The 21,075-nt window shown below is 44.7% G+C and overlaps 3 gene segments (V, D, J or C); all 3 read left to right on the top strand.

The window, feature by feature from the left end:
• The first annotated feature begins 742 nt into the window (after window positions 1-742).
• LOC130028510 (immunoglobulin kappa variable 1-27-like) lies at window positions 743-1,228 on the top strand. The segment is given in 2 exon segments: window positions 743-796; window positions 909-1,228. Coding segments are annotated over 2 exon segments (369 nt in total).
• Window positions 1,229-6,963: 5,735 nt separating this feature from the next.
• LOC130028494 (immunoglobulin kappa variable 1-12-like) lies at window positions 6,964-7,444 on the top strand. The segment is given in 2 exon segments: window positions 6,964-7,012; window positions 7,125-7,444. Coding segments are annotated over 2 exon segments (369 nt in total).
• Window positions 7,445-18,159: 10,715 nt separating this feature from the next.
• Window positions 18,160-18,664, top strand: LOC130028478 (immunoglobulin kappa variable 1-12-like). The segment is given in 2 exon segments: window positions 18,160-18,208; window positions 18,321-18,664. Coding segments are annotated over 2 exon segments (393 nt in total).
• The last annotated feature ends 2,411 nt before the right edge of the window (window positions 18,665-21,075 follow it).

Below are 21,075 nucleotides of genomic sequence, written 5' to 3'. Positions count from 1 at the left end.
TCATTGCATTTCTGTGTGCTAATTATAACAATCTGTCACAGAATAGAACACCAGTAATTGGCGACGGAAACTGATATCTTGGCAAAGTGTGTGCTGGGACTCACGATTGATCCTCGGGCCCACACGAACCAGAGCACCTGCAAGGAGTTTTAACATTTCCAGAGCATTGCTTCCATGGACCGTGGAAGGGGGAGTCATGTTCAGAGTGACAATCAGGTACTCTGAGCACTGAATTAGAGTCTCCCCACCCACATACATACCAAAGAAAAGTAAATGCATAAAATTTATTTCTATCCCAAAGGTAGTAAAATATCTTGGGATTATAGAACAAAGAAGAAATTTTCTTGCCGCAGTTATTTCCACAGCTGTGATGTAAAAGAGTCTGTACAATTCCTGAGAGTATATGTGACAGTGTGGTCTGACAGAGCCTGTCCCTGGGGCAGAGAGAGCAAGACGCTGTGTCATGACTCTCAGAAGACCAGGGACCCGCCCTTCTGTGCTCACACTGGGGCCCTCCTGGGGCCTGGGGAGGAACATGTTCTCTGTGGGCAAAGTTCTGCTTCCCCACAGGGACCCGCACCCCTGACCTCAATGCAGATGAGCTGGTCCCCACACACACTCTCTCCCCCTGTCTGCCCAGCCTGCCCAGCCCCCTCTCATTTGCAAGTCCTCAGAGCTCATGCCTGGACACTCAATAATAGTCTGTGTCACCCTGCAGGGTCAGTGTCTGTCACACCCAGAGTGGACATGAGGGCCCCTGTGCAGCTCCTCAGCTTCCTGCTGCTCTGGCTCCCAGGTAAGGAGGGAAACGAGGGTTTACTGGACCTAGTGCTACCCGTGCTTCAGGGAAAATAATTTAAAGTACAATGAATGGTGGTGATGATGTGTGTTTCTGTTTTCAACCCCAGATTCCTGGTGTGATATCCAGATGACCCAGACTCCATCCATGTCTGCATCTCTGGAAGAGAAAGTCACCATCACCTGCAAGGCCAGTCAGAATAATTACCGTAATTTAGCCTGGTATCAGCAGAAACCAGGGAAAGCTCCCAGGCTCCTGATCTATGGTACCAGCAGTTTAGGACCAGATGTTCCTTCCCGATTCAGTGGCAGTGGATCTGGGACAGAATTCACTCTCACCATCGGCAGCCTGAAGTCTGAGGATGCTGCCACTTATTACTGTCAACAGCATAGTAGTTTCCCTCTCACAGTGATACAGGCCAGAACATAACCCCCCAGAGATCAGTTGTGTGAGGCTGGGCTGGCCCAGCTGCTAGTCCTGGGGTCTCCCTTGCTGAGAGCATCAAATGCAGTTAAGCCATAATGTGATGGAAGTTATGGGACTCATCTAGTCTTTGGACTCTCTCCCTAATGATATCATTCTAAATCTCTGATTTTTTTATGGAGATAATTTTTCCTAAAGACCATGGGTGAAATGTCACTCTGAGTTCCTATGTGAGGTAAATGACACTCCAGAAACTCCACCAATCATTGTTTTAATAGGTTTTTAATATAACAAACACACACATTATCACCCCAAAGTGTTGTGATAGGTACACACCTACAGCCTTACACCAAGTACACCCCACAGGGTGCCTGGTCGCCCTGCCTAGGAACCTTCTCCTGTGAGCCAGAGGGAGAAACAGCATGTTGCCAGGGCTCAGCAACTGCAGACTTGGGCAGCCACTTAGATCTGCTCCCGTGACTGTGGAAATCTGGGCCATAGCTGTTACTGAAAAAAACACATTAGATCCACTGGACCTTTGCTTTTTGTATTCATTACCATTTGAATGTGAAGTGAAGTTTAGATTTAGTGTCTGACATGAAAGTTTTAGAGACATTGAAGGCAAAAGAGAAATCATGGGAAAGAGAAAAATTTCATCTCTACAGGTTAGCCCAACATCTTATTCTCTGTCCCCCACAAGGAATATACAATTGATCACAGTGACTGTGCTTCCTGCTTCTAAGACTCTTGAAACACTCAGAGTCAATATAAGTTTCTGGAAGTCATTAGTATCTTCAGAATTGCCTTTTTCCAAAATAACACCATGACATCTCCTGGCATCGTAGCACCTGGAGAATACCTATGTGTGACTGAGAGCTCTTCTAAACTCTTGGTCACCTGTTTGTCTAGAACTCAAGGTCAGGAGGACTCCTCAGTGGTGATTCCACTGTGGTTCTCGGACCTGGTCTGTTTTATCGTGGAGGGAGAAATTAGACTGCATTAGTCAGGTTAGAATAATCCCCTAGGTAAAATGGTTCTTGTCTTAGATTGTATAATTGGGCATACAATATATACACACAATGGCAGCATAGGTGTCCATTGAAATGGAGAAAAACAAATAGTAGAGGGCCTTGAACTGTACAGGGCATCAGAGGCAATAGCATAATCAGAAAATGTCCAGACTTTGTATTGTAAGGTACCTGCTGATTGTGTCTGTGAGATACCCCAGCCTCTGCTCTTCACATGCCCACTGAATGTGGATGTGCTCAAAACTGTCCTTAATTTCCCTGCCAACTGAAACACTGGCTCACCTGCTGGGACCCTGGGTGGGGGAGTGACTTTGCTTTGAATAAATTGAAAAAGGTTGGACAGTTCTTGTATGTATGTTTGTCCCCTTGTGTGTCTCTTGACTTCTTTTTGTCACAGACACCCGATGGACAAAGATTGAAGGTGCCAATCCGATTGGCTTTAGTGCGGTAAATTTCCATGTAGTCTAGCTTGGTGACAAAATTTACATTGTGTGTTCCAAACACTTGGGAAAAGTTTCTCTGGATGCCCCTGGATCACAGGGACCATCAGTACCTGAAACCTATTAACTTGCTGTATGACACCACTAGAGGACAGACAGACATGATAATTGACAAAAGGGGGATGCCATATCTTAGAAAAACTGAGTAACAGGTCAGCTGTCAGGAGGGGTGGGTGTTCTATGGATGTGGTGGAAAAGTTTAAAAGCTGTTAAAGTCTGAGTTGCAACGTTCTTTTCACCATTTTCTGCCATTGGGATAAAAGTGCTTTTGTCATTGTTGGTGGGAAATTTACACTAGAGAAGGGTTGACTGTTGAACCATTCCATGACTAAAACCCAATCATGTAGAATTTTGTAATTGTGTATCTCACGGTGATTCAATAAATAAATAAACAAATAAAAGTCACAGGAGTTCTTTCCTGTCTGTCTTTGGTGGACTTTTCTGATCCCCTATTTATTGCTCATAATTGGAGATAGATCTGCAGAGTCACTTATGTAAAATGAGGTCACACAGAGGGATTAGGTGGGAGTATATACGCAATAGGAAAACTCCTCTCTCCCCACATCACCCACTCAGGAATGACTTGTTGGACAAAAGGAGAGAGGGGTTTCTGCTGACAGAAGGTTGATGTCACCGGAAGTGACCTTTTTGGACTTTGGACTTCACTCTCCTTCACTCTCCAGTCTCCAGGAATGTGAGAATCCCCTATATGGGGTGTGAGCCCACAGCCTGCATATTCCTGTGAGGGAGCCTGAGCTGATGCTTCACCCCAGCACCTTGGAGCAGGGTCTGCCTCAGTGGCACATCACGGTAGAGGGGGAGAAAGGGGCTTTGCTATTTTCTTCATCTTCACCACTTGCTTTTCTGATTGCTGAGAAAAAGAGCCTTAGTATTCATTCGTGGTTTATTGGTTAAAAGACAAACATGTCCTTAAATATAAAGCTGTTGAATGTTTTGTTTTTGTATAAGAAAGTGCATCTGGATTCACCACCCATGATCTAGAGACTCATGAATAAATTCTTTTTATTTCCTTTTCTTTTTTTAGTGTAGGAATATTGCTATTTATTCAGCCATTGATTATGTTGCTTGAACTGGGCATGAACTACACATCACTTTATTTCTTTTCTATAAAATTTTTAATTGAATCACAAAGATTTTGGGTTTAAGGTCCCGGTGTATTTTATGGTGATTCAATAAATAAATAAATAAATAAATAAAAGTCATGGAACTTCTGCCTTGCCTGTATTCTATCGGCTGTTTTCATCCCATTTTTATTGCTCATTATTGGAATTATATCTTTGGTGCCACTCGAGTCAATAAATAAATAAATAAAAGTCACAGAAGTTCTGTCCTGTCTGTCTTCTGTGGACTTTTCTGATCCCCTATTTATTGCTCATAATTGGAGATAGATCTGTAGAGTCACTTATGTAAAATGAAGTCACACAGAGGCATTAGGTGGGAGTATATAGGCAATAGGAAAACACCTCTGTCCCCACATCGCCCACTCAGGAATGACTTGTTGGACAAAAGGAGAGAGGGGCTCCTGTTGACAGAAGGATGATGTCACCGGAAGTGACCTTATTGGACCTTGGACTTCACTCTCCAGCCTCCCAGAATGTGAGAATCCCGTGTGTGGGGTGTGAGCCCACAACCTGTATATTCCTGTGAGGGAGCCTGAGCTCGTGCTCCACCACAGCACCTTGGAGCAGGGTCTGCCTCAGGGCAGATCACGGTAGTGGGGGAAGAAGAGATGAGGGGGGACAGGGGCTTTGCTATTTTCTTCATCTTCACCACTTGCTTTTCTGATTGCTGAGAAAAAGAGCCTTAGTATTCATTCGTGGTTTCTGGTTAAACGACCAACATGTCCTTAAATATAAAGCTGTTGAATGTTTTCTTTTCCTATTAGAAAATGCATCTGGATTCACCAGCCATGGTCTAGAGACTCATGAATAAATTCTTTTTTTTCCCTTTTCTTTTTTTAGTGTAGGAGTATTACTATTTATTCTGCCATTGATTATGTTGATTGAACTGGCATGAACTATAATCACAATGACAACCATCCTGTTATTCGTCGATTGCCTCGAGCAGGCCCCAGTAACTTCTCTTTCGTCCTAGCCCTGAGATTTTTGAAAAACTGCCATATTCAAGGCATTTTCAGAGTTAGGAGAATGAGACCCTTCATTGTTACTGGTATTTGGCATATTGGGTACACCACGGGGAGTTTCCCAGACTCGGCAGCGTCTGGGATGAACTACACATCACTTTTTTTTCTTTTCTATAAATTTTTTTTATTGAATCACTGTGAGAGCAGGCACAAAGCTTTTGGATTTAAGTCTCAGTCATACAATGATGAAACACCCATCCCTTCACCAGTGTCCATTTTCCACCACCCAAAACCCTAGTATCCCCCCAATCCTACACTCTTCCCCCTACCTGTGGGGCAGATGACTCTACATTACTCTCTCTCTACTTTGACTACATTCTATATTTTGACGACAGACACACCATTATTTCCTGGGATTTTACCCCAACACACAGACTTGCCAAAAAGGCAACAGAAAATAATTTGTTTTCTATTGTTGACCTCAAATAACATACTATGTCTCGTGGCCGCAGTAGTGGTCATGCGATTTTGGAATTCCGAAAATCTAACAACTGAATCTGGAGGGATTTCTGCTAAAACCTGCTGGGTTCCAAGATTTTTTCCTGAGTCTCTGTGATCATGGCCATTAGGCTCTTTAATCAGGAGCCAGAGAGGTTGTTTGTGGGCAGTGACTTGGGGTCTCTTTGGGGCAAGGAGGAAAGGACTGGCTCCAAACCCATCCCATGAGGCCCCACGTGTGTCTTCACTGTGGGCCCAAACCTGACTGTACATTGGCCTCTGGAGGATGGCAGCCACCAAGTCAACAGGGAGAACAGGCCCAGGCATGAAACCTATTCCCAGGTAAGGTGGCCCGATGGCAGTAAACTACTGAAGGGACTGAATGCATTTCTACCAAAAGCCGCTGGGTTCCAAGATCTGTTTCAGAGTGGTATTGATGGGGTGGTGGGACGGCACACTTAGCAACATGGATGCTGACTTCCACAGCATGTATCTCTGCCCCAGACCTGAGTGACACTTCTTGTGTGAGTTATATCCTCACCACACGCTGACTGCCTCACCCCAGGTGGCACCCAGTATCTCATATAGGTCTTTGTTTAGTGTCTGTGAATCCCATATGCTATGAGGAGGTGTCATTCACTGTTCCTCAATCTTCTCAAGACACTAAGACTTTATCTGGTGTCTGAGAGCTCCTATGTCTTTGGAGCAACAGCAGAATTTCAAGCAAGGGGTGAACCTGTGATGAGACAGAGGATATTCAATAAGATGTCTATCAGATATTCTTTATCTTATCACTCATTAATGACTCAAGATCTCAAATGTTTGTACAATCCTTTTCACTCATTAAATTCCTGTCTGCTAATAATAACAATTTCCCACATAAACTAATATAGTGCTTAGTGAGGGAGACTGACCCATCAGGAGGCAGGAGCTGGGGTCCACATGTTAGCACAGGACCAACAAGAGCTAGAGCACCTGCAGATAAGGGCCTGACAGGTCCAGCACTGCAGCATCACACTAGCCTTGCGTCCTTGGTACCCAGCATTGAACTGTTCATACCGCTAGCTACATGATGTTTAGAGTGACCGTCAGGTTCTCTGAGCACTGACAGAGGCCCCCCCCAACCCCCGCACATAAAATAGAAAAACATAAAATTTTAATCCTTTAGAAAGTGCAGTAAAGCACAATGCAATTCCAAAGCAAAGGGAAAACTATACTTGCCTCAATTATATCCGCAGATGAGAAATGAAAGGAATGTGTACAATTCCTGAGGAAGTCTATAATGTGGTCTGACAGAGCCTGTATCTGAGGCAGAGAAAGAAGCAGTGCTGACACAGAGGACCACGGACCCACCCTTTATGCTCACACTGGGATCCTCGTGGGACCAAGGGAGGAGCATGTTCCCTGTTGACAAAATTCTGATTACCCACAGGGACCCACACCCCTAACTTCCACACAGCTGGGCTGGTCCCCACACACCCTTACCCCCTCCCCCACCTACCAGCCTGCCCAGCCTCCACTCATTTGCAAGTCCCCAGTGATCATGCCTGGACACTCAATATTAGTCTGTGTCACCCTGCAGAGTCAGTGTCTGTGACACCCAGAGTGGACATGAGGGCCCCTGTGCAGCTCCTCAGCTTCCTGCTGCTCTGGCTCCCAGGTAAGGAGGGAAACGAGGGTTTACTGGATCTAATGCTACCCGTGCTTCAGGGAAAATAATTTATAGTACAATGAAAGATGGTGATGATGTGTGTTTCTATTTTCAACCCCAGGATCCCGTTGTGATATCCAGATGACGCAGAGTCCACCTGTGTCTACATCTCTGGGAGAGAAAGTCACCATCACCTGCAAGGCCAGTCAGTACATTTACAATAATTTACACTGGTATCAGCAGAAACCAGGGAAAGCTCCCAGGCTCCTGATCAGTTATGCGACCAATTTAGGGCCAGATGTCCCACCCCGGTTCAGCAGCAGTGGATCTGGGACTGATTTCACTCTCACCATCAGCAGCCTGGAACCTGAGGATGCTGCCACTTATTACTGTCAACAGTCTAATAATTACCCTCCCACAGTGATACAGGCCAGAACATAAACCCCCTGAGATCTGCTGTGTGAGGCTCGGCTGCCCCAGAGGATCCTCCTGATGCCTCCACTGCTGAGAGTATATCAGAATGTCTTTGAAAGCATGGTTTCTAAGCCATCTAGAGTGCCTATGCCAGCATGTATGAATTCTGAATGACACTGTTCATCATTGCACAGCCTGGACAGTTCTGGTGCATGTTGAATGAACATGTTTAAACTCTATTATTCTCAATCTCATCACAGCAGCAGAGACATGACAACAGATCTGCTGATTAAATTTACAGAGATTATTTTCCTGAAGTAAGTAGGTGACAGTCTCATTTAGAGTTCATATGTGCTGTCCTGGGCACTCTAGAATGTCTAGAAACCATGCTTTATTTTTTTATATCAATTTTACTAGGTAAACACAAATTAAGACCACAAGGAACTCCCAGGACACATCCACTAGAAAAGACAAAATTAGAAAAAAGCAAACTACGAAGAGTTGGTAAGGATTTAGAGGCATACAAACTCTCAGGCATTGCTTATAGGAATGCATTTGAAAACAGGTGGACAGTTTCTTCTAATGAAGTTTGACCCAGCACTTATCCTCTTGTGTGTCTGTTCAGGTAAATAAAGGCGTTTGGAAACCATGCTTTAAAGGACATTTTTTAAAATAATCACACATATTGCCACCCAGTTTTGAGGACACGTTAGCAGCTTCATAGCCTCACACTGAAGGTGTCTCACAGGGTGCATCCTCCCATGACATGATGTCCTGTCTGATGTGGGTCAGAGGGAGAAACCATGTGTCTCACCATGGGACAAACCCTCACAATCCTGCGGTTTGTTTGTGGGGAGAGGGGAGCAGAGGGGGATGAGATCTACTCCCTAGACTAAGCGATTTTGATCCTGACATCTTAGTGGGAAATAAAACAATTTTAGTGACAGTAACTGAGATATACTACCCTGCATACCGTAGAAGTTGTAAAGGTGTGTAAACTTCATTTCAATGTGTTGGGGCAGGCAGGAATTCAGGTAAGTAATAGACCATTAGAAAAGAAAAATGTCAACACTCTGTACTTAGACCAACGTCTTATACCTCTTGGGAAATACCCTGGATCACAGTGCCTGAGCTCCCCTGCAGGGCCAGAACTTGAAATCCTCAGAGGAAATGTAAATCTACGGAAATCATTTGTACCTTAGGAAATTCCACATTACTAATGATATTTTCCCAGTATCATTGCCCAAAAGCCCAATTATCTAGCAATATTCACTTTCCTTGGGTTTGAATCCCTAGACTGGGAACATAAAATATGGGGTGACAGTGGTGGGGACGTATCGACCTCTTTTCAAAACACAGATGCCCAGATCTGCACTCCACATTTTATTTTCCACTTTCCTTAAGCACAGTCCAACCATTCAGAGCCTTTGCCAATCTGGTCCTGTCCTGTGGGCAGGAAGGCCCTGGGCCATGGAGTTGCTTTTGCCTGAACACAGGCTCTGTGTCCCCGAGACCCTGGGCTCTAGCTCCAGCTGAGAACGGGAATGTGGGGGCTCAGGGGCAGGTTCCTGTGACCCAGGCACTGAGATGGGACCTAGGATCTGCTTGTGCAGTGTCACAGTCCTGCCTGCTCTAGCACATCAATGGCACTAGCAAGAGCTTGGGTCAAAATCAACACAGTGACGCCCTGGAGTTCAGTCTCCTTTTCTGGGTTTTAGTGCAGCCTGTGGGCCCAACATCCAGCTTCCCTCAGGGCTCAACAGAATCTCCACATGTGTCCAGAAACAGCAGAAACCCGGGAAGATCCCAGAGATCTGCCACATGTAGTATCCACACTGACACGTGTATAACACACAGTTGGCTGAAAGGAACAAGAATAAATATTGGACCCGTTGTCCTGGCGATTTGGCTATTTTTTACTGCATAAAACCTCACGATTAATGTGTTCCAATAGTGTGGAAAGTATTAAATTGGACTAAACTAATATTTTATATTACAATTAAAATCAGCTATTATTTTCGCATGATACATTTTAAGTATCCAAAGTCTATATGTGGCATAGCTTTTCACAGAGCACAGTTTTGTTATGATAAAAATAATCTAGGGGGTGAAGCAATAACACAGCGGGTAGGGCGTTTGCCTTTCATGCAGCCAACATGGCAGACACAGGTTCGATTCCCAGCATCCCATATGGTCCCCCGTGCACCGCCAGGAGCAATTCCTGAGTGCATGAGCCAGGAGTAACCCCTGAGCATTGCCGGTGTGACCCAAAAAGCAATAAATAAATAAATAAATAAATAAAAGGTAAAGGTAAAGGCCCTCCTGTTGATCATCGATTTGCTCGAGCGGGCCCAGTAACGTCTCCATTGGAGACTTTGTTGTTACTGTGTCTGGCATATCGAATACTCTCGGTAGCTTGCCGGGCTCTCCGAGAGGGGCGGAGGAATCGAACTCGGGTCGGCCATGTTGGCTGCGTGCAAGGCGAACGCCCTACCGCTGTGCTAAATAAATATAAAAATAATCTAGTTCCAGAAATGAAAATGACTTGGACGACATTTCACATGTCACTGAGGTCCCAGTTCATTAGGACATCTAAAAATTAAAAAATTGTTGTTGGGTACTAATGGTTTGTTCGTCCCATGTGGTTTCTGAAACAGTGATGGGCACAGGCATCATGCTATGGACACATCCAGTGTGTCCATTAGCTGATGGCACAGAGGCCTCCTTACTGGTTGTAGAATATATGGGTCTCTGATCTGGTCTAGATGGTTCTCAAAGTAGGCTTGAAGCTGGCCTGAGAAGTCTATATCAGGGGTCAGGAGCCCTCTGCTTCCTGACATTTTACACTTGCTCACCTGTCATTTCCTCCTCCTTCCTGAAAATCTTTCTCAAATTACATCCATGTCACATGAGAATGAAAGAAACTAGCGCTTAACTCCTGGTGACATACTTACTGCCTGAATTCCTGTCCTCTGTTAGTCATTACTTCTCAACTATGTGAGCAGTTTATTTAAGACAGGTAGTAATTTTTGTTTCTAATAAATGAACTGATAATATATATTGCAATATTTATTTCAAACATTTATTAAAAACCTCTAACAGCATCACTGGCAAAAGCATCTGAAATCATTTCAGCCTCTAGATGGGGGACAGAACCTAGAACTTACAAGGCATTAAGCCTGGATCTTAGAAGTGCTGAGACAATAACTGAGTTACTGCCCCAGGGTCAACAGGGGCAGCGGGTCCTGTTCGTGTCAGTATAAATATATGAAAGTAGCTATCAGCTGATTTTACACAAATGATCAGGTTCTCTTCAGTAGGGGCACGAGTCCAGTATAAGTTGTTAGCCTGAGAACATTGGAGTTTACTACTGCATGCAGTTTATGAAGTTTATATTCATAGTGATACTGACCCGAAACAAACCTTGCACATGGCCTGGGACAGATCCCACATGTGTTCTTTCCTGGTGAGCAGACAGTAGCCGTGAGTTTCAGATTCTAAGAGAGAGGAAGGTATTGGGGACCTCAGGGAGGAGGCCACAACTGTGGGCTCTGGACCATGAGAGTCCCTGCTGTACTGCAGACACACCCTTCATAGTCCTGGTCAGGGTGGTTGGTGTACCAGAGTCTTTTCTACATTGCTGATTACAGATAAAATCATACAATAGAATAACTATCATTTTCATAAGTAGTCAGGTATAAAGAAACAGCCTAATCATATTCTTAGTTCCAAAGTAACATCCAGTAAATGTTCAGTAATCATGTTGGAGCAAAGTCATTCATCCTCAAGCAATGGCAACTCTCTAAGCAATCTCAAAACGGGCAGCATATATTACTGCAAATACCAGAGGGCGGACAAACTTTACAATTGTTTCTGTGTGTTTTTTCCCAACTCTTTAATGATTTACAACATTACACCCCCCCCCCAAAAAAAAGCATGCAGTTTCCTTCTCCAATACACCAAGGGAGAGGGATTCTGTTCCCCACACTAAGGAGTACTTATGAGGGCAGGTTTCAATTACCCACTGCATGATTTATCCATATTTGTCACTGACACCCCAGATTGGTGACATGAGCAGGGGGCCTACTCTGTGATTAACAATTGGCAACCTAATATTCCTGGTGCCATTTACTACTTCCTACAAACAATTTGTTAGCTGGTAAATAATCTACAACAGTTATGTACGATGTATGATATGAGGCATGGCTACATTTAAGACACAACTGCATAGTTTAATAGTATAATGACCTCAGAAGTAAAACTACTACTGAGTTGTACTGGTTGCATTTCAAGTCTCTCCTACAGAATAATTTGGAGAGAAAGTCGCACATTGGAAAAGCACAAGCCCAAATTCACTATAGAACCAGGCATGTAACTTCTATATAAAAAAACATGTTTCCCATTAATGAAGCTCTGGGTTTTAATTATAACACACCAAAAAAGCATTTTGGGTCAAAAATGGTTGAATTATACCTAGCTTTCTCATAGAGTTTTACGAACAAACTTTATCAGTCTTGGTCTAGAGTTAAAGGTCAGGAGGGCTCCTCAGTGGTGCATCCAATCTGGTTCTCAGAGCAGGTCTGGGTTATCCTGGAGGAGGAATGTGACTATATTAGCCACTCTCGAGAGGACCCATGAGCCCTCAGCTTTCTGCCATCCACACCCACATGTGCCATTATTCTTATAGGCTCCTACTTGTCTCTGCAAACCTTCTGCTTTTTCTAAAACAATACCCATGACATCTAGTGGGTTTATAACACCTGGGATGTACCATGTCCTTGTGAATTCCTGAACACCTGTTTGTCATTTTTCCAAACACCTGGGAAAAGTTTCTTTGGATGCCCTAGTATCATAGGGACCACCAGCACCAGCACTTGAAACCTATTAAGTTGTTGTATGACAGTTGACCCGTAGATGGCAGGCAGACCCCATGAGTGACAAAAGAGGTACACTGCATCTTAGAAAAACTGAGAGGGTACCATGTCAGGAGGGACAGGGTGTTCAGTTGGTGTTGTGGGCGAGTATGAAAGCTGCTAGAATCTGAGTTGCAGCGACGTTTTCACCGTTTTCTGACATTGGGATAGAAGTGATTTTGTCATTGTTGGTGGGAAATGTACACTAGTGAAGTGTTGACTGTTGAACCATTCTATGATTGAAACTTGATCAATTACAAATGATTTTGTAATTGTGTTTTTTATGGTGATTCAATTTGCTCGAGCTCGAGAGGGCCCAGTAACGTCTCCATTGGAGACTTTGTTGTTACTGTGTCTGGCATATCGAATACTCTCGGTAGCTTGCCGAGCTCTCCGAGAGTGGCGGAGGAATTGAACTCGGGTCGGCCATATTGACTGAATGCAAGGCAAACGCCCTACCGCTGTGCTATCGCTCCAGCTCCAGGTGATTCAATAAATAAATAAATAAAAGTCACGGAACTCCTATCATGCCTGTCTTCTACAGACTGTTTTCATCTCATTTTTATTGCTCATTATTGGAAATATATCTTTGGTGCCACTAGAGTCAATAAATAAATAAATAATAGTCACAGAATTTCTGTCCTGTCTGTCTTCTGTGGACTTTTCTGATCCCCTATTTATTGCTCATAATTGGAGATAGATCTGTAGAGTCACTTATGTAAAATGAGGTCAAAAGAGGGATTAGGTGTGAGTGTACAGGCAATAAGAAAACTCCTCTGTCCCCAGATCACCCACTCAGGAATGACTTGTTGGACAAAAGGAGAGAGGGGCTCCTGCTGACAGAAGGATGTTGTCACCGGAAGTGACCTTATTGGACCTTGGACTTCACTCTCCAGCCTCCCAGAATGTGAGAATCCCCTGTGTGGGGGTGTGAGCCCACAGCCTGTATATTCCTGTGAGGGAGCCTGAGCTCATGCTTCACCACAGCACCTTGGAGCAGGGTCTGCCTCAGGGCAGATCAGGGTAGTGGGGGAAGAAGAGATGAGGGGGGACAGGGGTTTTGCTATTTTCTTCATCTTCACCACTTGCTTTTCTGATTGCTGAGAAAAAGAGCCTTAGTATTCATTCGTGGTTTCTGGTTAAACGACCAACATGTCCCTAAACATAAAGCTGTTGAATGTTTTGTTTTCCTATTAGAAAATTCATCTGGATTCACCAGCCATGATCTAGAGACTCATGAATAAAATGTTTTTTTCCCTTTTCTTTTTTTAGTGTAGGAATATTGCTATTTATTCAGCCATTGATTATGTTGATTGAACAGGGCATGAACTACACATCACTTTTTTTTCCTTTTCTATAAATTTTTTTATTGAATCACTGTGAGAGCAGCCACAAAGCTTTTGCGTTTAAGTCTTAGTCATACAATGATGAAACACCCATCCCTTCACCAGTGTCCATTTTCCACCACCCAAAACCCTAGTATCCCCACAATCCTACACCTTCCCCCTACCTGTGGGGCAGATGACTCTACATTACTCTCTCTCTACTTTGACTTCATTCGATATTTTGATGACAGACACACCATTATTTTCTGGGAATTTACCCCAACACACAGACCTGCTGAAAAGGCAACAGAAGATAATTTGTTTTCTATTGTTTACCATAAATAACATACTATGTCTTGTGGCCACAGTAGTGGTCATGCGATTTTGGAATTCCAAAATTCTAACAACTGAATCTGGAGGGATTTCAGCCAAAACCTGCTGAGTTGCGAGATTTGTTTCTAAGTCTCTGGGTTCATAGACATTAAGTAGCTTGATCAGGAGTCAGAGAGGCCATTTGTGGGCAGCGACTCAGGGTCTCTCTGGGCAGGGAGGAAAGGGCTGAATCCACCCCCATCCTGTGAGGCCTGGCGTGTCTCATCACTGTGAGTCCAAACCTTACTGTACAATGGCCTCTGGAGGATGGCAACCACCGAGCCGCAAAGGGAGAGAAGGCAGAGGTCATGAATAAATTCTTGAAAGAGATCGATAAGTTGCAGAGATTCTTCCAGAGCCCCCATAGTCCTGTGTAATAAGGGGCAGCCTGGAGGGGGCTCGGTGAACCCCAAGCAGTCAAAAAACCTTCACATTTCACAATCACTGCCATGCACCCAGCCAGAGTCAGTTGCTCATCAATAAGCCTCAAAAATTTGAAAAACTCAGGTTTGAAGGTTTTCTGACTGAAATCTCCAGGCTGTCATAGGGTTGGGATGGAATACCTGCCCCCACTTCCCTATAGTTTGGGAATCCCCAGTAGTCATAAACATGACCCAAAGCAGCTACCTAGTTAAATATTTAAGTGTATCAGTATCATTCCATAACACATTTTTGATTCTAGGAGCAACATTTAAAACTCTACAATGCGGATAAATGAGGAGTAGCACACCAGATTGGATGTGATGTAATGTAGAAAACAACCAATCTCAATTAACAAAATGTAAAAGCAAAGGCTATACTGTCACAACATCATAGTAATCTCTTGTACAAGGGCTTAATGACTGCATGGTGAGACACAGAACTCTTCAATAAAGTTCCTCTAAGGAAACATTTTTGGTCATTCTTTCAGCAAGTTATTTACCACAAGCAATATAAAGTGAATTATTTTGTGCATTCTATGGGGTCAGGCTGAAAAGATGCTTAAAAAATTGGAAATAATGGTGGTGGGATGGTGCAGTGCTGGTGGAAATGGTGTTGGAATGCTGAACATCTATGAGAAATCATTATGAACAATTTGGTAAACTACAGTGTTTACATAAAGTGTAAGGGGAATGCATCTGAATGAAATAATTTCCAGGTATTAATGTAGGGATGATCGGTTTGCCTGTCCAGTAGGTGTCAGTGCAAACACTGTGTGGCCCTGTCCAACCTCCCTTTTTCGTCCAGGAGAGAGTCCCTGTCACATTCAGGGCCACACAGAGTGTGAGGAGCATCTCATCCTGAGATAAGAACAAGCCAGTGAGGAGAGAAAGTACAAGGCTTGCGGTTATGCCTCAATTCACTGCGGTGAATCCTGGCACCACAAATTTCTAGAGTATGTATGGGGCATTCATAGGAGTCTCCGAGTACCACATGGCTGATTTTAGTAGGCACCGTCATGAGGGCGTGCCCTGGTGCTCTCCAACACCATAAACCAACAAAAGCTGCAAATCATCAATTCTTATACTGAAGTGGTTGGTTCATTTGTCCAAGAATTTATTTGTAGGGCAAGACGCACATGAAACATTGAGGAGCAGCTACTGCACCACACCCAGACACACAAATCAAATAATCAGAAGAAATTATAACTTTTTCCCTGACTAGAGTTTGCTTATAGCCTCTCCTGGTGCTCTACCAGGGATGGAACAGTGACTGCAGACACAAGACTCTCTCTCCGTCACCAGGAACTTGCCCCTGGTGACAGATAACCCACTTGGAGCACTACCCCCTCCCAAGCAGCTGCTGTTCTGGGGCCTCTGTGGACTTGGGGTCTCTGATAGTGCATAACAGGGGAACATGTCTGAAATATGAGTCTCTCTTCTCCTCTGATTCCCTTCCCCTCTTCTCCACACCCAGCCCCACCACATTTCTCTGCTTCGCTGATGGAGCCTGAAGTGTGTGTGGATTCTCTGAATTTCTGTTCTGAACTAAGACCCCGGATTTTTGTGTTCCACACTACGGTGCAATGGGAAACATCCAGAGAGGCTGCAAAAGGGCCACACAGCATTCTCATTGACATCCTAGTTTACATGTAAACAGGCCAACTCTTACATTAATACCTGGAAATCAGTTCATTCAGTCTGCTGTGCTGCCTGCAGAGCTGGGGTTCAGGTTTCTCTTACATCCAGTCCATTATTCACCTCAGCTTTTGGTAAATATGGTGCAGGGAGCAGTAAGTAGGGATTGGTTTGAAGCTTCCTAAGGAGGGCAGATAAGGCTGATTGGGAGCAGAATCCTACTGCATGAAGAGCAATGGCTCCAGGGTGGGGAGATCTCTTCTGCTCAAGTCAGGTGTGAGCCATCAAATGGTCCTGGAGGGTCCTGTCCTGGGCCCTGCAGAAAGGGAGCCCCAAGAGCTGCTTCTGTTTGACAGAGGAGCTCAGGGAAGTCCCAGTCACAGGTTGATAACTGTAGAGATAACCATCTCCTCTAGACTATGATCACTGCAGGCCTCCCCTGGGACCAGCTGCTTCCTTGGAAACATTCCAGACCCTCCCCAGGAAACTCAGTACTTTGGCATATATATGTCCTGCTGGGCTAGTGGTACATGGGGGTCTGGTTTGGTCTGTCAGGTACTGAATTCAGTGTTGTGGAGACCATAGAACTGTGCAGGGAGAGCTGCATTTGCAGTTCCAGGGGCATCTCCAGAATGAAAGAACAGTGATGTTGATGGGGTGGTGGGAGGGCATACTTAGGAACCTGGATGCTGACTTCCCCGGCATGGATCTCTGCCCCAGCCCTGAGTGACACGTCTTGTGTGAGTTCTATCCTCACCCCATGCTGACTGCCTCACCCAGTTGGCACCCAGTATCTCATACAGTTTTTTTTTAGTGTTTGTGAATCTCATGTGCTATGAATAGGTGTCATTCACTGTTTCTCAATCTTCTCAAGACACTAAGACTTTCATTTGCTGTCTGAGAGCTCCTATGTCTTTGGAACAACAGCAGGATTTCAACCAAGGGACAGACATGTGATGAGACAGAAGATATTCAATAAGGTGTCGGTCAAGTAGGACCCTCACAGCCACCGCATAAAAACACAGTCTCAAGTGGCCAGCTCACCATAAGAGGATAAATGATGGGAAGACAGTTCATGGAGGTCAAGGAATTTTCAGTTCTGAGGCAAGAAATGGGAAATAAGTTTTTCAAGATGAGGAAGGAAAATTTTTATTGTCTTGATGTGGAAGTAAAGGATAGTTTTTCAGGTATAGGATGGAGTGATGAGTAGGAGAAAGGGTTGGACTATCAGATATTCTTTATCTTAGATCTCATTTATGACTCAAGATCTCAAATATTTGTACAATCCTTTTCACTCATTGAATTCCTGTCTGCTAATAATAACAATTTCCCTCATAAACTAATATAGTGCTTGGTGAGGGAGCCTGACCCATCAGGAGGCATGAGCTGGGGTTCACATGTGAGCACAGGACCATCCTGAGCCAGAGCACTTGCAGAGAAAGGCTGACAGGTCCAGCACTGCAGCATCACACTAGCCTTGCGTCCTTGGTACCCAGCATTGAACAGCTCATCCCTCTAGCTACGTGATGTTTAGAGTGACCATCAGGTTCTCTGAGCACTGACAGGGCCCCCCCCCCCACCCCTGCTCATCAAATAAGAAAACATAAAATTTTAATCCTTTAGAAAGTGCAGTAAAGCATAATGCAATTCTAAAGCAAAGAGATAATTTCCCTTGCCTCAATTATATCCACAGATGAGAAATGAAAGGAATGTGTACAATTCCTGAGGAAGTCTATAATGTGGTCTGACAGAGCCTGTATCTGAGGCAGAGAAAGAAGCTGTGCTAACACAGAGAACCATGGACCCACCCTTTATGCTCACACTGGGGTCCTCGTGGGACCAAGGGAGGAGCATGTTCCCTGTTGACAAAATTCTGATTACCCACAGGGACCCACACCCCTAACTTCCGTGCAGCTGGGCTGGTCCCCACACACCCTTACCCCCTCCCCCACCTACCAGCCTGCCCAGCCTCCACTCATTTGCAAGTCCCCAGAGATCATGCCTGGACACTCAATATTAGTCTGTGTCACCCTGCAGAGTCAGTGGAGTCAGTGTCTGTGACACCCAGAGTGGACATGAGGGCCCCTGTGCAGCTCCTCAGCTTCCTGCTGCTCTGGCTCCCAGGTAAGGAGGGAAACGAGGGTTTACTGGATCTAATGCTACCCGTGCTTCAGGGAAAATAATTTATAGTATAATGAATGGTGGTGATGACGTGTGTTTTTATTTTCAACCCCAGGTTCTCAGTGTGATATCCAGATGACACAGAGTCCACCTGTGTCTGCACCTCTGGGAGAGAAAGTCACCATCACCTGCAAGGCCAGTCAGAGCATTGGCAATAGTTTACACTGGTATCAGCAGAAACCAGGGAAAGCTCCCAGGCACCTGATCTATTATGCGACCAATTTAGAGTCAGGTGTCCCATCCCGGTTCAGCGGCAGTGAATCTGGGACAGATTTCACTCTCACCATCAGCAGCCTGGAGCCTGAGGATGCTGCCACTTATTACTGTCAACAGTCTAATAATTACCCTCCCACAGTGATACAGGCCAGAACACAAACCCCCCAGAGATCAGCTCTGTGAGGCTGGGCTGCCCCAGAGGCTCCTCCTGGCACCTCCACTGCTGAGAGTGTATCAGAATGTCTTTGAAAGCATGGTTTCTAGGCCATCTAGAGTGCCTATGCCAGCATGTATGAATTCTGAATGACACTGTTCATCATTGCGCACCTGGACAGTTCTGGTGCATGTTGAATGAACATGTTTAAACTCTATTATTCTCAATCTCATCACAGCAGCAGAGACATGACAACAGATCTGCTGATTAAATTTACAGAGATTATTTTCCTGAAGTAAGCAGGTAACTCCAACAACGGCCAGGATCCAGAGATCATCACACTCAGCTCCTGGGAGAGAACAAGACAGAGTCTCCTACCCTATGCCTGACTGTCTCCACCAGGGCCCAACAGCTGAAGACCACCGAGGCCCAGCCAAGGCCTTGCTGAGAGCACTCTCCACACACTTGGATGAGCCTCACGCATAAAAGAACTGACAGAGGAACCCAGGTGTGTGGGACCCGGGGCTGAGATCTCCAAGCCTGTACAGTTTGGGACTGGACCTGCCAGTAACTAGACAGTTACACCCACCAACTGCCGTGTAACTCCAACAACGGCCAGGATCCAGAGATCATCACACTCAGCTCCGCGCGACATCTTATCATCTCATTCCTAATTCGGTCAAACTGGCAGGCTACCAAATGTAACATGCCCACACGGCAGAGTCTGGCAAACTCCCCGTGGTATACCCAATATGCCAAATACCAGTAACAATGATGGGTCTCATTCTCCTAACCCTGAAAAAGCCTTGAATATGGCACTTAAAAAAAAAAATCTCAGGGCTAGGACGAAGAAGACGTTACTGGCACCTGCTCGAGGCAATCGACGAACAACAGGGTGGTCGTGATCGTGATCGTGAAGTAGGTGACAGTCTCAGAGTTCATATGTGCTGTCCTGGGCACTCTAGAAGGTCTAGAAAGCATGCTTTATTTTTTTTCAATATCACTTTTATTAAATAAACACACATTAAGACCACAAGGAACTCCCAGGACACATCTACTAGAAAAGATAAAATTAGAAAAAACACCAAATTACGAAAAGTTGGTAAGGATTTAGAGGCAAAAAAACTCTCAGACATTGCTCATAAGAATGCCTTTGAAGACAGGTGGACAGTTTCTTCTAATGAAGTTTGCCAGCACTTATTTTCCTGTGTATCTGTTCAGGGATAAAGATATTTAGAAACCATGCTTTAAAGGACATTTTTTAAAATAATCACACATATTGCCACCTCGTTTTGAGGACATGTTAGCAGCTTCATAGCCTCTCACTGAAGGCATCTCACAGGGTGCATTCTCCCATGACATGATATCCTAAGGTAAAAATGATTTCTTTAGATTTACATTCCCTCTGAGGGTTTCAAGGCCTGGCCCTGCAGGGGAGCTCAGACAATGTGATCCAGGGTATTTCCCATGAGGCCTCAGTATAAGACTTTTGTCTAAGTACAGGGTGTTGACATTTTTCTTTTCTAATGGTCTATTACTTACCTGAATTCCCACCTCACCCACACAATTGAAATGAAGTTTACACCCCTTTACAACTTCTATGGTATCCAGGGTAGTATACCACAGTTCCTTCACTAAAATTGTTTTATTTCCCATTAAGATGTCAGAATCAAAATCCCTCAGTCAAGGGAGTTGATCCCTAGATTGGGAACATAAAATATGGGGTGACCTTGTTGGGATTGTGTCGACCTCTTTTCAAAAGACAGATGCCCAGATCTGCACTCCACGTTTTGTTTTCCACTTTCCCTAAGCACAGACCAACCATAGAGAGCCTTTACCAAACTGATCCTGGCCTGTGGGCAGGAAGCCCCTGGGCCATGGAGTTGCTGTTCCCTGAACATGGGCTCTGAGTCCCCCAAACCCTGGGCTCTGGCTCCAGCTGAGAACGGGCAGGTGCCTGTGACCTGGGCACTGAGATAAGTACTTGGCTCAGCCCATGCAGAGTCACAGCCCTGCCTGCTCTAGCACATTAATGGTACCAGCAAGTTCTTGGGGATAAAATCAACACAGTGACTCCCTGGAGTTCAATCTCCATGTCTAGGTTCTAGTGCAGCCTGTGGGCCCAATATCCATCTTCCCTCGGGGCTCAACAGAGTCTCAATATGTGTCCAGCAATAGCAGAAACCCGGGAAGTTCCCAGAGATCTGCCACATGTAGTATCCACACTGACACGTGTATAACACACAGTTGGCTGAAGGGAACAGGAATAACTATTGGACACTGTTGTCCTGGAGATAGGGCTGGGTTTTACTGCATAAAACCTCATGATTTATGTGACCCAATAGTGTGGAAAGAATTAAATTGGACTAAACTACTATTTTTATTACACTTAAAATCAGCTATTAATTTCACATGATACATTTCAAGTATCCAAAGTCCA

The sequence above is a fragment of the Sorex fumeus genome, unplaced genomic scaffold, assembly GCF_029834395.1.
Source record: "Sorex fumeus unplaced genomic scaffold, SorFum_2.1 ptg000003l, whole genome shotgun sequence".
In the NCBI taxonomy this organism is placed as follows: domain Eukaryota; kingdom Metazoa; phylum Chordata; class Mammalia; order Eulipotyphla; family Soricidae; genus Sorex; species Sorex fumeus.
The sequence above is the reverse complement of the archived record's forward strand: the minus strand, read 5'-3'. Positions and strand labels throughout refer to the sequence as shown.